This window comes from Odontesthes bonariensis, chromosome 15, assembly GCF_027942865.1.
Source record: "Odontesthes bonariensis isolate fOdoBon6 chromosome 15, fOdoBon6.hap1, whole genome shotgun sequence".
Taxonomy (NCBI): Eukaryota; Metazoa; Chordata; class Actinopteri; order Atheriniformes; family Atherinopsidae; genus Odontesthes; species Odontesthes bonariensis.
The window spans coordinates 16,250,206-16,266,496 of NC_134520.1; the positions used below are offsets into that span (position 1 = coordinate 16,250,206).

Sequence of the window (16,291 nt, forward strand, 5' to 3'; positions counted from 1 at the left end):
TTAGCCTGCAGGCTCTCATAACTCCCTTTCATGAGGGCTCTGAAAATAAAACGTTGCTGGGGGTAAGATGAAAATGATCCACCAGGAAATAAATGAGCGCTTATTATTAAATAGTTCCCACGCTGGGTGACTGCCGATCTGAACTGACACACTGCCACACTTTCCCACGCACGCGAGAGCCTCCTTAAAGCGCGTGCGCGGGATGGGGCGAGGGAGGGGCGCGCGCGCGTCAGCTCACGGGGCACGAGGCGGGCGGACTGCGGGTAAGGATCATGTGTAGTCCACGCGCCGAAACTAGGTTAGAGCGAGCGGCAGAGCTGGAGAGAGCTGCAAGAGGAAGAGCCGTCACAGCCTATTACATTGGTGTCATTTTCTTACGGGAGCTGAGAGCAAGTACTAGATAGAAATTCACCATTGCTGGTATTTACTTTTAAGGTTCAGCAGCTTTGAAGAAAGGGTAGATAATCCATATGAGGATTCGCTGTTGTGACAGTTTTCAGCTGCTCCGGTTTGGAGCGAATAATTGCGCGTCGCTCTCTGCGTTTCTTGGCTTCTTTTCCACCTGGAGTTACATGTTTCGAAGAATTTGTTAGACTTCACCGCCGAAATGAGAGGTGAGTTCACGCCGCACTCATTGCATTTGCTGGAATATGTAATGGTCTGCCTGCGTTTGTGTACAAAGCAACTTTCAGGTTTATCCGCGCCGTTTGGCATCTGACGGGAGACGTGCAGTGGAGCAGACGCCACTGGCGCAGGAATCAAATGTGAATGTGTTTCCAGAATCGGTTTGAAATGGAAATGCCCCGTGTTACCTAACAGACTTTTAAAATGACCTCCACGCTAAGCCTGAATAGTCGACAGTTATGGGTGTTTACAAGTGGACTATTTTATTTTTTATTCTTTATATTTTAAATTGATAAAAAAAAAAAGCAAAGTGCAGGCGAAGCATGTTGACAGCCTTGTGAGCCGACTCGTAAAAACTATAGTGGTTTGTGCACAAGAGGAAAAACATTACAGTGTCGCTTTGGCTACTTTATTTTCGCCGGTGAGCCGCTGACTCCAGTTATGTAAGACAGCGAAGGGAGGTAGTGAGCGGAGTGATTCATAGGCTGTCAACCCGCATTAAAATCGGCTGGCAGGGATTGTTTACACTGAATAAAAACTCAATTTTCATAAATTTTCTTTTATACCTCTATAGCTGCACATTAGAACGGTTCAGAAAGTAGTTAATGTCACTTTTCTGTGAATCCGACATTCATTTTACACTTTTGTGTATTCGGCATGTGTGGGTTATCCATTTGCTTATTGCATATCTTGCTATTTGGTGCCTTAATTCGGCCAATTGTGGTTGTATTCGTGGTGTCTAACTATCAAAGTTAGTTCTCGAGCCGGCGTGCTTTTGTTTTCAGTATCAGCAGTATGGCGGTCAGTGTGAGCTGGGTGGAGAGGGAGAGGAGGTGCTCCATTGACCTAGTTCTGTCATTGAGGATTACAGCAAGTGTGTGCGTGTGTGTGCGTGTAAAGTGGCAAGGTATGTCGTCATTATAGATTAAACATGGTTTGGATAAATAGTTAAGGAAGTCCGTAGTGTCCGTGTTAACGTCACTGGAAGAGCTGTCTAACTTGCATAGGTTTTCTTACAAAAAACAAACAAAAAAACCCCCTCCACCTTAATGTGAATAACAAATATTATTTCTATAAATTACGCACAAATATCCTTTGATGCAGAATGTTTGCTCACTGTAAGCTTTGCCAGTTTAGAGGATCTGTCTTGCCTTGTTATCAGACATCCATGTACAACTGTGACAAGCAGGATATGGGCACAGCAAGCCAACATTTAACCCTGAATCACAGCAGGGTTCTGTTGAGCTCAGCTTCCTCTGCCAGCTAAGGTTACCGACATTAACTGGAGTGTACATCACTGCAGTCAAGTGTGCCTTGTCAATCTGATTTGGTGAGAGTAGCTGATTAACTACACTGTAAGGGCTAATAATACGATGAGAAAAAAAATGATTTGACTTGGTGTGAATCATTGGGTTTTTGATTCTCTTGAGATACATTGTGCTGGTTTATTGAGGGCTATTCTGGTAAGGTGACGTGAGGCAATGCAATCAAATGAACAAAGCTCAGTGAAGCGGTCTTAGAGTTCATGCTTAGTGGAGCTGAGTTAGCCCACTATTACTGGTATGGTAGCAGTAAAGAGAAGAGTTTGCTTTGTGCTCTCAAAGGACACTGTGCTGTGCTGTGCTCAAGCCACTAGCTGTTGAGAAAGCAGGCTTGGGGAAGTTCACAGCAACTTACAGTATGTGTCAAGGTGCCCTTTGTCTCTGACAACTGCATGTTAAGGTTCCATTACCCTCATGTACAGCTTTAACTCTTCACACAGCAACTCTATACAAGCAAAATGTTGCAATCTCACTGTGCATCTATGTGCTATTATGTAATATGAGTGCGCACAGTGATTACCAAAGCATTATATTTTACTCTAACATTTTTCTAGACTAAGCCGTCTCACAGTGTGGTGTCAGTTTGATTGGTCGTATCTTATTTTAAAAGTATGCATATAGATATTGACATCTAAACAGGCACAGCACGATTTTATTTCAAGGTGACTGTGATTTCTTTTGCATGCTCATAAATCTGTTTCTGAGGTTTGGTGCAGCCTGCAGAATTACATGCTGCGAATTGGATTCCTCAGGCTGGTTTTGGTTGTGTAACAGAGGCCCGTTCGGGTATCAGCTTCGAGCAGCGGACACAGCATGGTCAAATGAATGCACTTTATCCTTCCTGATCAATGGTGCTGGATTACAGTGTGTGGCCTGGTTTCTTGGCAGGTGCAGCTCCGTTTGTTCACCATATTTCTAAGAAGACAATTGAGAAAATGGAGTTCTCGTATGCAGAATAGTAAACCTTATCCATTCACAGTGGTTTGCATAGTTTCATAACAAGTAAAACAGAATCTATCAAACCAAAAATAACTGATAGGGAAAATCCTCAAAGTATCTTAATCTGGTTTGGTTGAGTTGTTCGATAGATTTAATGTAAATGCCCTGACTTTACCGGCTTCCATCCATAGGCTATATGTTACTTTTTGGTTTTTTTTACCACATCCTTCCTTACTTTTCAGTGTGAAATTTCACAAGATTCAAGAAGTTGTGTGATGCAGGACTCTGTGATATATGTGGTGTACAGTAGTCTACACTTGATGCCCTTCTACTGCATTTGAAGATGAAAATCTTAAACCTGCGGTGCATTTTCAAAGCGTTTGGGGGTTAGTGTAAGGACATATTATACAACCTATGTTCTCTAGGTAGGTCAGTGGGAGGAGTCAAAGGGACAACTCAATAATTACTGTTTGCATACTGGATGTGTGTAGAAAACAGGTGGCAGTAGGGGCCCTGCATTGGCAGATATGTGGAAAGACAGTGACAGACTCCTTGGGGGAACATGAGTGCGTATTTAATCACAGCATATTGCACAATATCTCTTATATACCCGTCCTTTTAAACATGCTCCAGCAGCCCACAGAAATGAAGATTCAATATACAGTATGTCAGGTAAATGTAAAGTGGAAGGTAAATAGGACTTTGGACTCTGTTTGATTAGCTGGGCAGATAGTACAAAGTCTGCCCGGCTGAGGTTTTACAGCCCTGATGAAGAAAGTGCTGACCGACAGACACTGAAGCTGCAACGCATGGACTGAATTACTTGAGTTCAAAAGATTACCTCCTATGCAATAATACAGTTTTCTGCTGGGACTTTGCAAAATTATGACAGTGTTTTTAAGACTGATCAAGTGTGTCGCTTTCACTGGATTCCTAGTATCCAAGCCTGTATTCACTGAGCTTATGTAATTCCTATTTTCAACAACAGTTGCGTTCTTTTGTTCTTGTGTTTTTTTTATTATGAAAATAGAAAGGCCTGTGATCTGTGCACCTTAACCGCTCAACCAAACTGACCCCTCATCTAAAACATACACATTTCTGAATTTAAACACATGCGCTTTTAGCCCCCAGAATTTAAACAAGCTGAAGCGGTGTTTCTCACTTGAATAGGGAAAAGAAAAATAGTTTTCAAATCAACTCTTCTGAGAATACAGGAGCCGTTGTTTCGACCCGATTATGACATACCTTCAGATTTATTGTTGCACACTACACTGTTCAGATAAATGCTTTTAATTTATGACTTCTCGTACACTGTTATTTAAACAAAGCAGTCCATAATTAAGGGAAATATTGTGTAACATTTATTAGCGAGTCAATCAGAACAGCAGGTGAAATCTCTAGACAGTCGACTACACTAAAAGTAAAAATAGATTTCTGGTCATGCTCAAACACAGCTGAAATTTCACACAAATAGTTGACATGCTGCAACAAGTTGAAGAGCTGCTATGTCTGTCTACTATATCTGTCTCCCTTCCTGCAGCTCACTGCGCCATGTTTGTGGAACTATTTCCAGATGTTGCACCCCTTGTAAAAGCTCCGCTGGTGATGTTTGTCTCTCCAACTTTTGACTGGTTATCCAGTGTCTTTCTGTAATGAACTCTTGCAGTGTTGGTTTTCCAATCAAAAAGGAGGCGTCCACCCTCTCCTTACTTAAAGACTAAGTCAGATTTGGTTCCACCTTAAAGCCTGATTGTATTCCTTGCCATCGCATGCCCCGCCCCCTTCCCAGAATGGGAAACTGTGTCAGTGGAGCAGTTCCTGCTTGCAGCCCCTGACTTTGCCACTCAGCTGACTGGCAGGTGAGCCTGCAAGTCACAGGCAAAGTCTTTCGCTCAGACACCAATTGGGGTGCAGGAAGATGAGGGTGGATTACCACACTGTTGCCAAGACAACCACCTTTGAATGAGTGTGTTAGTGGAATGCGGCCAGACGGCGGTTATATAACAGGCTGCGAGGGTGGGGGAGGTGAGGCTCTGAGGGGGGAGGGATAAAGGGAGCAATGGAGAAAAGGATTTTTTTTCCACTGGCCTTTATTTATTTATAAATCTCAGTTGCCTCAGTCCCTCTAGCACAGGAAGACGCTTAACCGTGCCACCTGTACTGCAGAGAGATTATGGTCATTAATTGTGGATAGATTTCTTTTCCCTAAGTCAAAATTTTCAGGATAGTGTTTGTTTTTAACCTCTTTTCCTTTGGCTCAGCGCGTGACGCACTTCTTTCCCCACGCAGAGTGACTCATGTGATTGGTTGGTTTTGAGTGGTTTATACAAGTGCCTTTGGAAAACAGCAATTTTCTGCAGCACTGTGAAGACCAGTTAAAGCTTAGCCAGTGATTTAACAGGTTATCTAATACCCCATGTGACCCAACAAAGATGTTTTAGTGATTGCATGGCACACCCTGCTGCTCGAGACAAATAGAATCTTGCATACACAGTAACAGTCACCTGTGAATGCTTGGTGGGTGACAATTGTTGGCCTCTGAGGGCTCAGCAAGGCAGTATGCCTTTTGTTAACCCGCTAAGGTTTTGCTCATCCTGGAGGAGGAGCGAGAGAGAGAGAGAGCCGTGAAACTTTATAACACCAGGCCTCAGCTAATGCAATTGACCTGCTATTCTGGGCCTGAGGAGGCCCAGCTACTTAGATAAACAACATAATGAAAAGAACAGGCTGTTCTTGGGTAAGAGGGCTCAGGCTTCCACAACGTACACAAGGTGTATAATGTACACTGAGATTCCTTTGTGTTCTGTAACACTTTTCTGGTTTCTTTACAGTCCTGTAACAGAATCACAAATGTATCTAATTATCATTGTTTCCATGTCAAATACTAAAATGCTCCAAACTGTTTTGCATGCAAGGTGGTGATAGACTAGTTTCTATTTTAGAAATCTAGGTTATGTAAATGTTGATTTGTTATGAGCTGCCCGCTTCATTTCATGTGGTTGAGGGGTCTTATTGACTATATTGGCAATAATGACGTCGTTGTCATCATGATGGGCCTAAAAAGCAAATGTTGATTTTTTTTTTTTTTTTTTTCTCAATGACTGGCACTTAGAAGCTCCTCCATATTTCAGTATTCCTGAACGGTCAACAAAATTTTAGTCTGCTTAATGTTTACCTATGGGCTGGATTTTTTTTAGTTATGTTTATGTTGACATCTTGTTGTCTGATATGCAAAATCGACAAAAAAAAAAAAAACATCTTTGCACTTCTTTTTTTTTTTTAGAAATGCATCAAACAGGTATTTTTATTATAAGTAAATCTATCGTATTCTCAATTTAATGGATTTGTTTTTTTGGCAGTGCAATAAGAAGTCTGAAAAGATGCCCATCAAAGTTTGCCGAAGTTGAATAAAATGTCTAAATGTTCTGTTTTACCAACCAAACAAATTCTTACACGACAGAAGCTGTTTTTCTTTCAAATAAAAGCTCAATTACCACCAATCAACATGTGTTTTATCAGCATTATTCTCTCTTTTCAGCTCAAATAGAAGTGATCCCGTGTAAAATCTGTGGCGACAAATCATCAGGCATTCACTATGGTGTTATCACCTGTGAAGGCTGCAAGGTGAGTTATCAGCTATTTCTTTAAAGTAGTTAGTTGGTAAAAAAAAAAAAAAACAGGAAAAAAACTACAGAGATCATTCACACATCATTTCTGTCTTTGTTTTCAGGGTTTCTTTCGACGCAGCCAACAGAATAATGCTATGTACTCTTGCTCGCGACAAAGAAATTGCCTAATTGACCGGACCAACCGTAATCGCTGTCAACACTGCAGGCTGCAGAAGTGTCTTGCCCTGGGCATGAGCCGTGATGGTGAGTTCACTTACTCAATCTATATTTAATTAACTCAGAGTTTCCACCTGCCTTCTTTCCATATCCCACTAAAAGAGTCATGTAGTGCTTTTTTTTTTTTTTTTTTTAAATCTCTCTTGTGATGCTAAGTTTTTATCTCTGCACCCTCTTGTTGCAGCTGTGAAGTTTGGTCGCATGTCCAAAAAGCAACGTGACAGCCTGTATGCAGAGGTCCAGAAACACCAGCAGTCCCAGGAGTGTGCGGGGCTTGGTGCTCGCGAGCAGAACCGTGACACGACTGACCACAGCCGCACCTACAGAAGAGGCTCAAGTGCCGGGCTCAGTGACCTGGATGACATTACAACACTGCCGGAAGGCCTGCTTTTTGACCTGCCGCTGACCCCAGAAGATGCAGGTGGCGAGTACTGTAACCTGGACATGCTGGGGGGAAGTGGAGGCAGCAGCTCTTCCTCCCAAAGCTCACCAGAACAGACCAACTTAGACTTTGTTGATGGCAACCACAGCATCAAGCACGAGTACCAGTTATTACATGATTCTGGACTTTTCTCGCATGCCATCCTCAACCCTCTGCCAGAGGGCTGCTCCCTGCTCGACTTAGGTCAGTAGTAACTCTCTAAGGCCCGGCTAATGCCACACTTGTGTTCATTGAATTTCAGATATATTTTTCAAATCGAATTTCAATGTTCTGTAATTCATATAAAGAAAAAAACAATCAAGAATAATTTTCTTCATGCAGAGCGTGTAACACAGAGTGTGCTGAAGTCCCATATTGAGACGAGCCAGTACAGCACAGAGGAGCTCAAAAGAATGGCGTGGACCTTGTACAGCCCAGACGAGACGCGTTCATACCAGACAAAGGTAAGTGTGAGACTTACTACAGTCCAATTAGCACAGCAAACAGATGAAAGTAGGACCGCATTAGCATGTATTTTCAAACTGTTGGAACTTGTCTCTCATCCTCCTGTTAGTTGGACTCAGTTAAACCGTAATGTGAAGAAGCAATCATCAAAAAAATAGAACATTTGCTATCTCTACAGCTCCTCTTGTTCTGGAAATCTCATTTACAAAGTTAACCGAGAAATGTTTTCAGTTTTTAACCTTGTGCAAAAGTCAACAATAATACGCGTACTAAGAAGTTTTATATAACAAGGAGATGTGTTTCCTTCTTGTTGTCAGAGTTCATCCTCACAATGACGTTAGCAAATCAAAACACTGCAATCATATCTCTCCTACACAGCTTTTTGTCTCTTTTGTCAAGGTTGGAGCCGTACAGGAGATGTGTCAAATATAATCTGACATACTGTAGTTCAGGGCAGCTCATCGGACATTAGTTTGACTAAGACATGAGTGTCATGTCAGGTGCCACAGTCCTCATAGAGCCGTCCTGTCTGGTTTCTTCTCTTTCAGTCAGCTGAAGTGATGTGGCAGCAATGTGCTATTCACATCACCAATGCAATCCAGTATGTGGTAGAGTTCGCCAAGCGCATCTCCGGCTTCATGGACCTCTGTCAGAACGATCAGATTATCCTCCTCAAAGCAGGTCAGTGCATGACACCAATTAACACGCCCTGCTGGCTACAATCAGTTTTACACATTTTGCACAGTCAGTGTTGTGTTTGTTTATCGCTGCGCAAACTTTTAGCTGTGACAAAGATAGTTATTGTGATACTACCCTCAAATGGTGGCTGAGTTCATAGACTCCCGGTATCACATGCTTGCAGAGAGGCCCAAAAAGATGCATGGTTGTTCTTCCTTTAAAGAACGGTCTGCTTTGTTTTAATCATGCAGCTTCTTCAGTGCTGCTTCCTCTGTTCAGCTTGTATATCACAAAGCCTTAAAGGCGGGGTAGGGGATCTTTTTCTGGAACATTTTTTTACATATTGCTTGAAATACTCTTCACACCCCCATTGCAACCAATTAATTAAAAGTTTTGACACAAATATGAAAAGTTTTAGTGGCCTCTAGAACGTACAATCTAGGAAAAACAGTATCCAATCATTGTGAACGGACCGTTCACAATGATTGGATACTGATGCCGTCTATCAAACTGCAATCTGCTCCTCCCTCCCCCTCCTTCTCCCTGTGCGCGTACCCTGCTCCGTGAACGTCCAGAAGCTTGGCAGGAAGCTAAACTAGAGCCAGCTTGGCTAGCACTTAGCATTATTAAACGTATAGTTAGCATAAACTAAATACTAAATACGGCAACGATCGATGCTTGCTGTCAGAACAGCGCTCGTGCACCTTCGTGCTCGTGCGCGTTCATGTACTCTAGAGGCGTGCCTTCGGGGGAAAAGTGAAGAAAAGGGTTGGGACTTTTTACCTGTGTATTTTCAAAATGCAGCTTCGCTGGACTCAAAATCCAGGATCTCCTACCCTACCTTTAACCAATGTTTTTATAGATTCAAAATCAGGAGTTGATGTAAATTTTTCAGTGACAGCCAAATACAGCGAATCATACAAAATGTTGGAGGCTGGGTTTTTTTTTTTTTTGGACAAAAGAGGCTTTCATTAAGCAAAGAGCACATTCACAAAGATTTTCTTACATGGCTTTAAATAGGACTGATATAATGCTTCAGTCTGAAATGTGCTGCAACGCAAAAAGACTCCTGAGGTCGCCGTGCGATGTATAGGTTTCGGTATGTAGACTGATGAGATGTTTTGGCTGAAGTCAATGATATTCCAATAATTAATAATCTGGCCAGAGCACAATAACCCATCATCCACAACCACAATACCAAAGTTATGTCATTTAGAACACTTAATGTTCGACACATTGAGTGCACTGTGACAGTCATCTAAACTTTAAGCATTGAGCAGGTTTTTGCTTCATATAAACACACACAGAGCATACTGCATTTGACATTGTTTTTATCTTTAAGCAGCATCCATTTTAATCTTGAGTGTCTTTTTCTTTCTCTTTGCGTGTGTCAACAGGCTGCATGGATGTTCTTCTGATCCGTATGTGCCGGGCCTATAACCCCATCAACAACACATTGCTCTTCGATGGAAAGTTTGCCACCGCTCAGCTTTTCAAAGCTCTCGGTGAGTCAGCGCATTCGGTACCTCTCAGTCTTGCTCTCATTCCATCACACAAACTTAATGAAAGGATGAGCAGGCCGCTCGAGGACAACTTTCCAGTTTTCACAATCATCACAGTCAGTGCTTTCTGTTTTGTTGACTTACTCCCCCCCCCTTCTTCTCCTACTCTCAAGGCTGTGACGACCTTGTGAGTGCAGTGTTTGACTTAGCTAAAAGCCTGAGCCGCTCACAGATGACTGAGGAAGAGATGGCTCTTTTCAGCGCCGCTGTGCTGCTCTCACCAGGTGAGACAAAATCTCTAACTGAATTAACTTCCTAAACCAGTTACACTGGAGAAGGGTAACATGAAAAATTGATAAAATTGCTGCACATGTTTGACAACACCGGATGATAATTAGTGGGATGATATCAAATGTCTTCTTGACATGAGATAAACTCTGACACAGAGATACAGTATAGATACAGTATATATTTCAGAGTGGGGTTATATAACTGAAGAGCATTTGAATTGGCTTATTTACTTTGTCATCATTGAACAAAATGTATTTATTTTCAAGCGTGATTGATTATGAACTCTGCGACAAAATTGAAATGGATCTTTTTATTTTTTTTTGGAGAGCTGGGAACGACAGTGTAGCTTTAATAGCAATTTGTAGTTAGCCAACTCGATATCATGCTGACGGGATACATTGAAGCTACATCGTGGATTACACCCACGATTCATCTTCAAGCACAGTGGCTGCAACATTTACTTCACCGTTGGCCTTATTACAGAGCACACTAGAAATAGTGACATAACAAAAAGATAAAAAGACTGAGATTCAATTTACATGGTAACAAGGTTGTAAAACTGTCATCGTAAAGGCAGAGACAGTTGGCAGCCTTTTACTGCTAAACTATCCACACTGCACTTCAAAAGCAAGTTTGAAACTGGTCCCTGTTTAGTCGTGCAATGTCAGTTTAGCTTTGGCATTTAAAGTATATCATCTGATTTAAGTGTCAGTACTTTCACATTACTCTGGAATATTGTTAGCAGTTACGTACGAGCAGTTTTATCTGAGAAGTAAACAAAATGGGTCAGATGTGTTTTGCATCGATGCTCCCGTAAATTTATACATTTAGAAACTTTACCAGATGTTGTTTGTTTTGTTTTTTTTTTGCCATCACGATGATGTTGATTTCACAAACTTGACGTCTTTTCCCTCAGACCGACCGTGGCTGACTGATGTCCAGAAGATCCAGAAGCTGCAGGAGAAAGTTTATGTGGCTTTGCAGCGCAGCCTGCAAAAGGAGGGAGCATCAGAGGAGAAGCTAGCTAAGGTACAGAGGCCACTGTAACTTGAGCCAGTTGGATACAAAAATACTTACCTTTTTTGGTGTTCAGCCACTATGAATGTTTATAAGTCTCTGTTTTCTAATCCGTCTTTCTTTTTCTTCATCCTTTACTTAGATGGTGTCTAAGCTTCCCACAATGAGGTCCATTTGTAACCTTCACATTGACAAACTGGAGTTTTTCCGCCTGGTTCACCCCGAGACAGCATACACCTTCCCCCCTCTGTACAGGGAGGTTTTTGGCAGTGAAATTACCTTCCCAGACTCAACAGAGGGCTAGTTCAAGCCGTTTAGTGAAATGTCAGGATTCACATAGTGATATTGAGGTGTATTTAGAGGAAGATGAATAAAAAAATGTGGCAACCAGCAGAGGCAAAACCAACCAGCAGCCCAATGACAATCCTGCACGCTACACTTTAGCACACACTCCTCTCACCTCTAAACTCCCAACCCTGTGGAGTGGCTTTCACTCGCCCTGCAAGCCAGTCCTTTCAGATATACACTATAAGAACTGCTGCTGGGTAATCAGTCCGCGTAACCTCCTTTTTTAAGAAGGTAACTCGATTGCAGAGGAGTAGTCTACATTGTTTGTATTCTCAAAAATATTTTTTAAGAAACAGCTTAAACTGCTCAGTGAGTTTAATTCCTCTCTAACATAAATTCGACTTTCATCGTTGTCACAGTTTCTGTAAGCGATTGTTGAATGTACCATCCTCTTTCCTTAACCATCCGGCACAGCACTAGGCTTGATGTAGAATGTACATACCTTAAGTTCTCACCCACTTTGTGGAGATTTACAATGATGATGCCTGTTTCAGTTGTCAGTCTAGTGACAGTTCATTGTTTCATTCTGTATTTCTGGTAGCATCCATAGTTTGCAGTTTTGTAACATATGAACAAACTGTTTAAAGGGACCACGATCAAACTCATAAGCAGGCTAGGTTTTTTTTTTTTTTTTTAACTGTGTGAACTGCGGGCAAATAATCAGCCTGGCTGTCCACCTACAAACACTTTCACACAGAGCACAAAACAGCACTTATGCTGAAATGTTTCAAGGTATTTTTACTAGCACACCCGCAGATACTGATGTAACTGAACTCTGAGTTCTTCTTTTCTTTTCTTTTTTTTGTTTGTTTGTTTGTTTTTTATGCAATCAATGACCTCAATCCAAATACCTTTTCCCTTTGCAAATGCCACTTAGAGAGTGAGAGAGTCACAGAGGTGCTGTGAAAGTATTTTCATATGTACCTTTACATATGTACACATAGTGTAAAATAAGAGCAGTTAAGGATACCATATGAGGAAAGGAGGCTCGTGTCGTGCTTATGCTCAGGCCACGATTTGAGGTTCTCGGATAAAACTCTTGTAGCTGAGATTTTAAAAAAAGAAAGAAATAATGCAGTTAATTAGCACTTATTAGAATCCAAAGCAACCCCATTCGCACAAGATTTTACGGGTTTGCAGTCAAACTGCCAGCTGTGAAACTTAGTTACACCAGATGGAAATGCTACAAACACGCTCCTGCTGTAGATAAGCTGCATGAGTGAGGTGCTGGGATGCTGACCCGCTGTGGGGATTCTCACTGAAGGTCCTCTGGAAGTGCCAGACCTCAGCTCCTTCTGCACAAGTATGCCATTGGCCAAACACCCAGCATCATCTCAACCAACAGGTTCAAAAGAAAGATGTTGAAATGTGGCGGTAAACAACACGGCCAAGGGCTGTGTGAAGGCTGGGTGAAGGGGCAAAGTGCAGGTGGACGAGTGTTTGATGGTGTTGTTTGAACTCCCTAGACATCTGGGGATTTTATTGTCGCCGCCACCTAACTGCTTTTGGGTTAGGCAGATTATATGTTCTGATTGAAGATACTCCTCTATTACTCCCTTGTCCCTTACTACCTCGCCTTCTCCAAACACTACACGGCACAGCAGAGCCATCAGCTACCCCCCTGAGTTAGTATTTATGTATTCATACAAGAGAGCCTCTTCAAAAGCATAGTTTGTGGAAGCATAAGGTCTCGAATGCTTGTAAAAATCTATGGTTTTGCTGATAACTCTGGAGAGGAAACAGAAAACAAAGTGGAATGCTGGATCCTCTCCTGCTGAGGACACCCTCTCTTGCTGCTGCTCTGTTATTGCAGAGCAGTTTATTCCTTTAGGTCCGGGAAGCCTTGGACAGATAGAGATCTATTTCAAATAAAGTCTCTGGAGACAACCCGAGGGTTGGTTAAGATGAAACATTTTTATTTGAAGGAGGGAGATGTCTTTGATTTCAGTAGAACTTGTCCTTGTTCTACCAGTGTCGTAACGAGGCCGTGAGAACAGAGTAGCTGAAATCCAAGGAAAACATTGACGTTAATTCTACCCTAAGCATTTTAAGACAATCACATGACAAATGTTGGATGTCTTTCCCTGTGTAATATTTAAGCCCGGTTTGCGTTGCACTGCTGGGACAGTGCTGCTCTCCATACACCATATTATCTCACATAGAATGAAGGGGGTATTACCCTCGTCTCGGTACTTAAGATAGTGGCATTGTGGGATTGTGCAATAATGTCTTTCCCATTGTTCTCAGTATGTTGGGCCTTAGTTGCAATGTATTACAGTCGATGCTTTCATTAGCACTCCAGCACAGTAAGCTCATAGCACAACAAACGATATTATTTACAACATAATGTACCAAATACTCAAAATCAGCTTCTTTTGCAGATCGGCTGAGGTGGCACTTAAGCTTCTAACAAAGTGCAATACTTCGTACGTGGGGCCTGAGAATGTTAGAAACGCTGGTTTCTAAAGAGTCTGTACACTTTGAAATGTTGCAGACTCAAACGCTGTCCAGAGGACAGAACCTCTGATCTGCACTTACAATAACATTTAGAGTCACTCAGGGAGATAGCTGGGCTCTCTGACCTACAGTGTCTGCAGTTAGTCAAGCTAGCAAGACACCTTGCACCGACATAGAATACCTTTAAACCTTGATCACTGTGTACAGTACATGTTCTCGTGAATGTTTGATTACAGAAGTATCAAAGATTTTACCCCTGTCTGATATCATTGTTGCAAGACTTTTTTTTTTTTTTTTTTTTTGAGTCCTAGATTAAATAGGATATGAAAAAAATAGAAATAAAAAATGGATTATAATCTCTGAATTTTGTGTTTGTTTTGTTGTGATCTTTTGTTTCTTAATTTTTATCCTTTCATGTACTGTTATTTTATTTTTATTTTTTTTCTCAACAGTTTAGTGTCCTTCTTGTCTTGGAGAGATGTAATTCTATTTTTTTTAAAAGAGCGTTTTTAAAGATGTCTCCCTGAAAGTTTCTCTTTTGTCATGATCCTTCTGTTTATGATCTTTACACTCTATTTTAAGATTCTTCTTATTAAATCAAGATAGATTTTAATATGAAATAATTTATGATATGTCATGGTTGTAAAGCCCAAGAGGTTTTAACACAGTGAAGTGTTATTGCACAATGGTGATGTGGATTTAAGAATGTAATAAAAGTCTTTTTACAATTAAAAAGAAAGAAATCTCTCTCTCTCTTTACATTTTTCCTCTTCTTCCTACTTTCATGATGTTATTATAATTATTATTCCAAAAAAGAGCTTTTCACAGCTGATCATATGGATGTTTAAGATTAAAAAGATTCATTGGTTGAAACGCGTAGCTTATAATTATTCTTTTTTTTTTTTTTTTACTATTCGGGGAAGCACAGAGTTTTTACGCCATATATTTCCACCCATTCTCTGTACTAGATGGTGTAGTGTTATGAATTTTAAGATATTTTCTTTGAACCTATGTCATAAATTTACAACTGTCTGAAAGCTTAGATCTTTTTAAGCCTGTAGCAAAGGACAAAGAAGTTAGGTGTTGCCGAGCTAATGCTAAAAATCTAATTCAGGCTGGCAGCACCTCCATGGGACCCGAACGCTTTAGCCTCAGTATGTGTCGGCCAGGGTGTGATATCTGCTTGAAATTTCATTAGATGAGCCACGGAAATCAAACACTGAATAACATAACAGCATTGAAATGGCCTTGTGTTTCATACCAAATTTCCAGGTGAAAATGTGAAGACATTCTGCTAAAATACTTCAACTCGTTTAGAAATGGTTTTCATTTGTTAAAAAAATAAAAGAGATCTATCAAACCAATTTTTGGTGTGAAAACAAACGCTCTGTTTCTTTGTGTACCATCAGCCTCAACATTACGAGGACACATGAAAAAGACTTAATGTGTAGCTCTTTTATAGGCGAGCTTCTAGACCATGCAAAATCCTTGGTACTGCTCAAAGAGCTTGTCACTCAAAGTGATCATAGCTCAGGTTTGGATCAAACATGACTTCATTTCTCTGTTTGGAATCTGTGTGTCGAAACAGGAGAAATCACAATGCCTTCTCTTTTGGCTAAGTAGATACACTGATGCTAAAACAATGTTAACCCTTTGATTTTATCGTTTGAAGCGATCAAATAATAGAACATGAGGTAAAAAGACTCAAAATCTGGCACATATGAAGGAAGCATCTTTTATGCTTCACCATATTATAAAACAATGGGATGACATGAAAGTGTGAATTAAATAAGATATAGATGTTTTTTCTTTTTAAAGTCATTCTTACAATTAATTAGACTTTATTTTACCACACAAAAAAAGATATCAAATGTTTTGTCTTGTTGATTTCATTTCATATCTTAATATATATCATGTTTTGCTTTTCCTGCCTGCAACACATTCCAAAAACAGTTGGGACAGCAACACTTGAACCAATTTGAAATATTGCCATTCCTTCTCAGAACACTTAAAATTGTACTGACATTGAGGATGTGATATTTCGGAAGATTACTCCTGCAAACACGTCTGCAACAGTTCTGGATTTGTCGTTGCATTTTTACATTTCAAAATTCAGAAAACCCAGCATGCATTTCTTCCAAACAAAGATCTGAAAAGCTGATTTGTCTGAACAATAAACACATTTCCACCGTCTGTGTACGGCAGCTCCCCCTATCTTTGCTCCCCGAATCAAATCATAATTACAGTTACAAATTGTTCAGCTTTTGCTAGTTTGAGGATGCATATGATTGCTTCGTCTTTGAATTGCATAAGCATCTTAAATTCTTGAATGCGTTTTCAAATATCTGCAAACTAGGCCAACATACTGCACAGTCTGGAACA

The 16,291-nt window shown here is 40.8% G+C and overlaps 1 protein-coding gene across 1 annotated transcript; it reads left to right on the forward strand.

Moving 5' to 3' along the window:
- The first annotated feature begins 278 nt into the window (after positions 1–278).
- rorca (RAR-related orphan receptor C a) lies at positions 279–14,656 on the forward strand. Its single transcript, XM_075485199.1, has 10 exons — positions 279–614; positions 6,424–6,509; positions 6,616–6,757; positions 6,915–7,355; positions 7,494–7,615; positions 8,165–8,297; positions 9,692–9,799; positions 9,970–10,080; positions 11,004–11,116; positions 11,247–14,656. Exons 1-10 carry the CDS (start codon positions 608–610, stop codon positions 11,406–11,408), a joined length of 1,425 nt encoding a protein of 474 aa, XP_075341314.1. The 5' UTR covers positions 279–607; the 3' UTR covers positions 11,409–14,656.
- Positions 14,657–16,291: the final 1,635 nt, after the last annotated feature.

What these genes read in the sequence shown, in the direction of transcription:
- rorca (XM_075485199.1), top strand. An exon ending in CTGCTCCCTGCTCGACTTAG is followed by an intron (nt 7,356 to 7,493) that starts GTCAGTAGTAAC and finishes TTCTTCATGCAG; the next exon opens with AGCGTGTAACACAGAGTGTG. An exon ending in CAGAGGAGAAGCTAGCTAAG is followed by an intron (nt 11,117 to 11,246) that starts GTACAGAGGCCA and finishes TCCTTTACTTAG; the next exon opens with ATGGTGTCTAAGCTTCCCAC.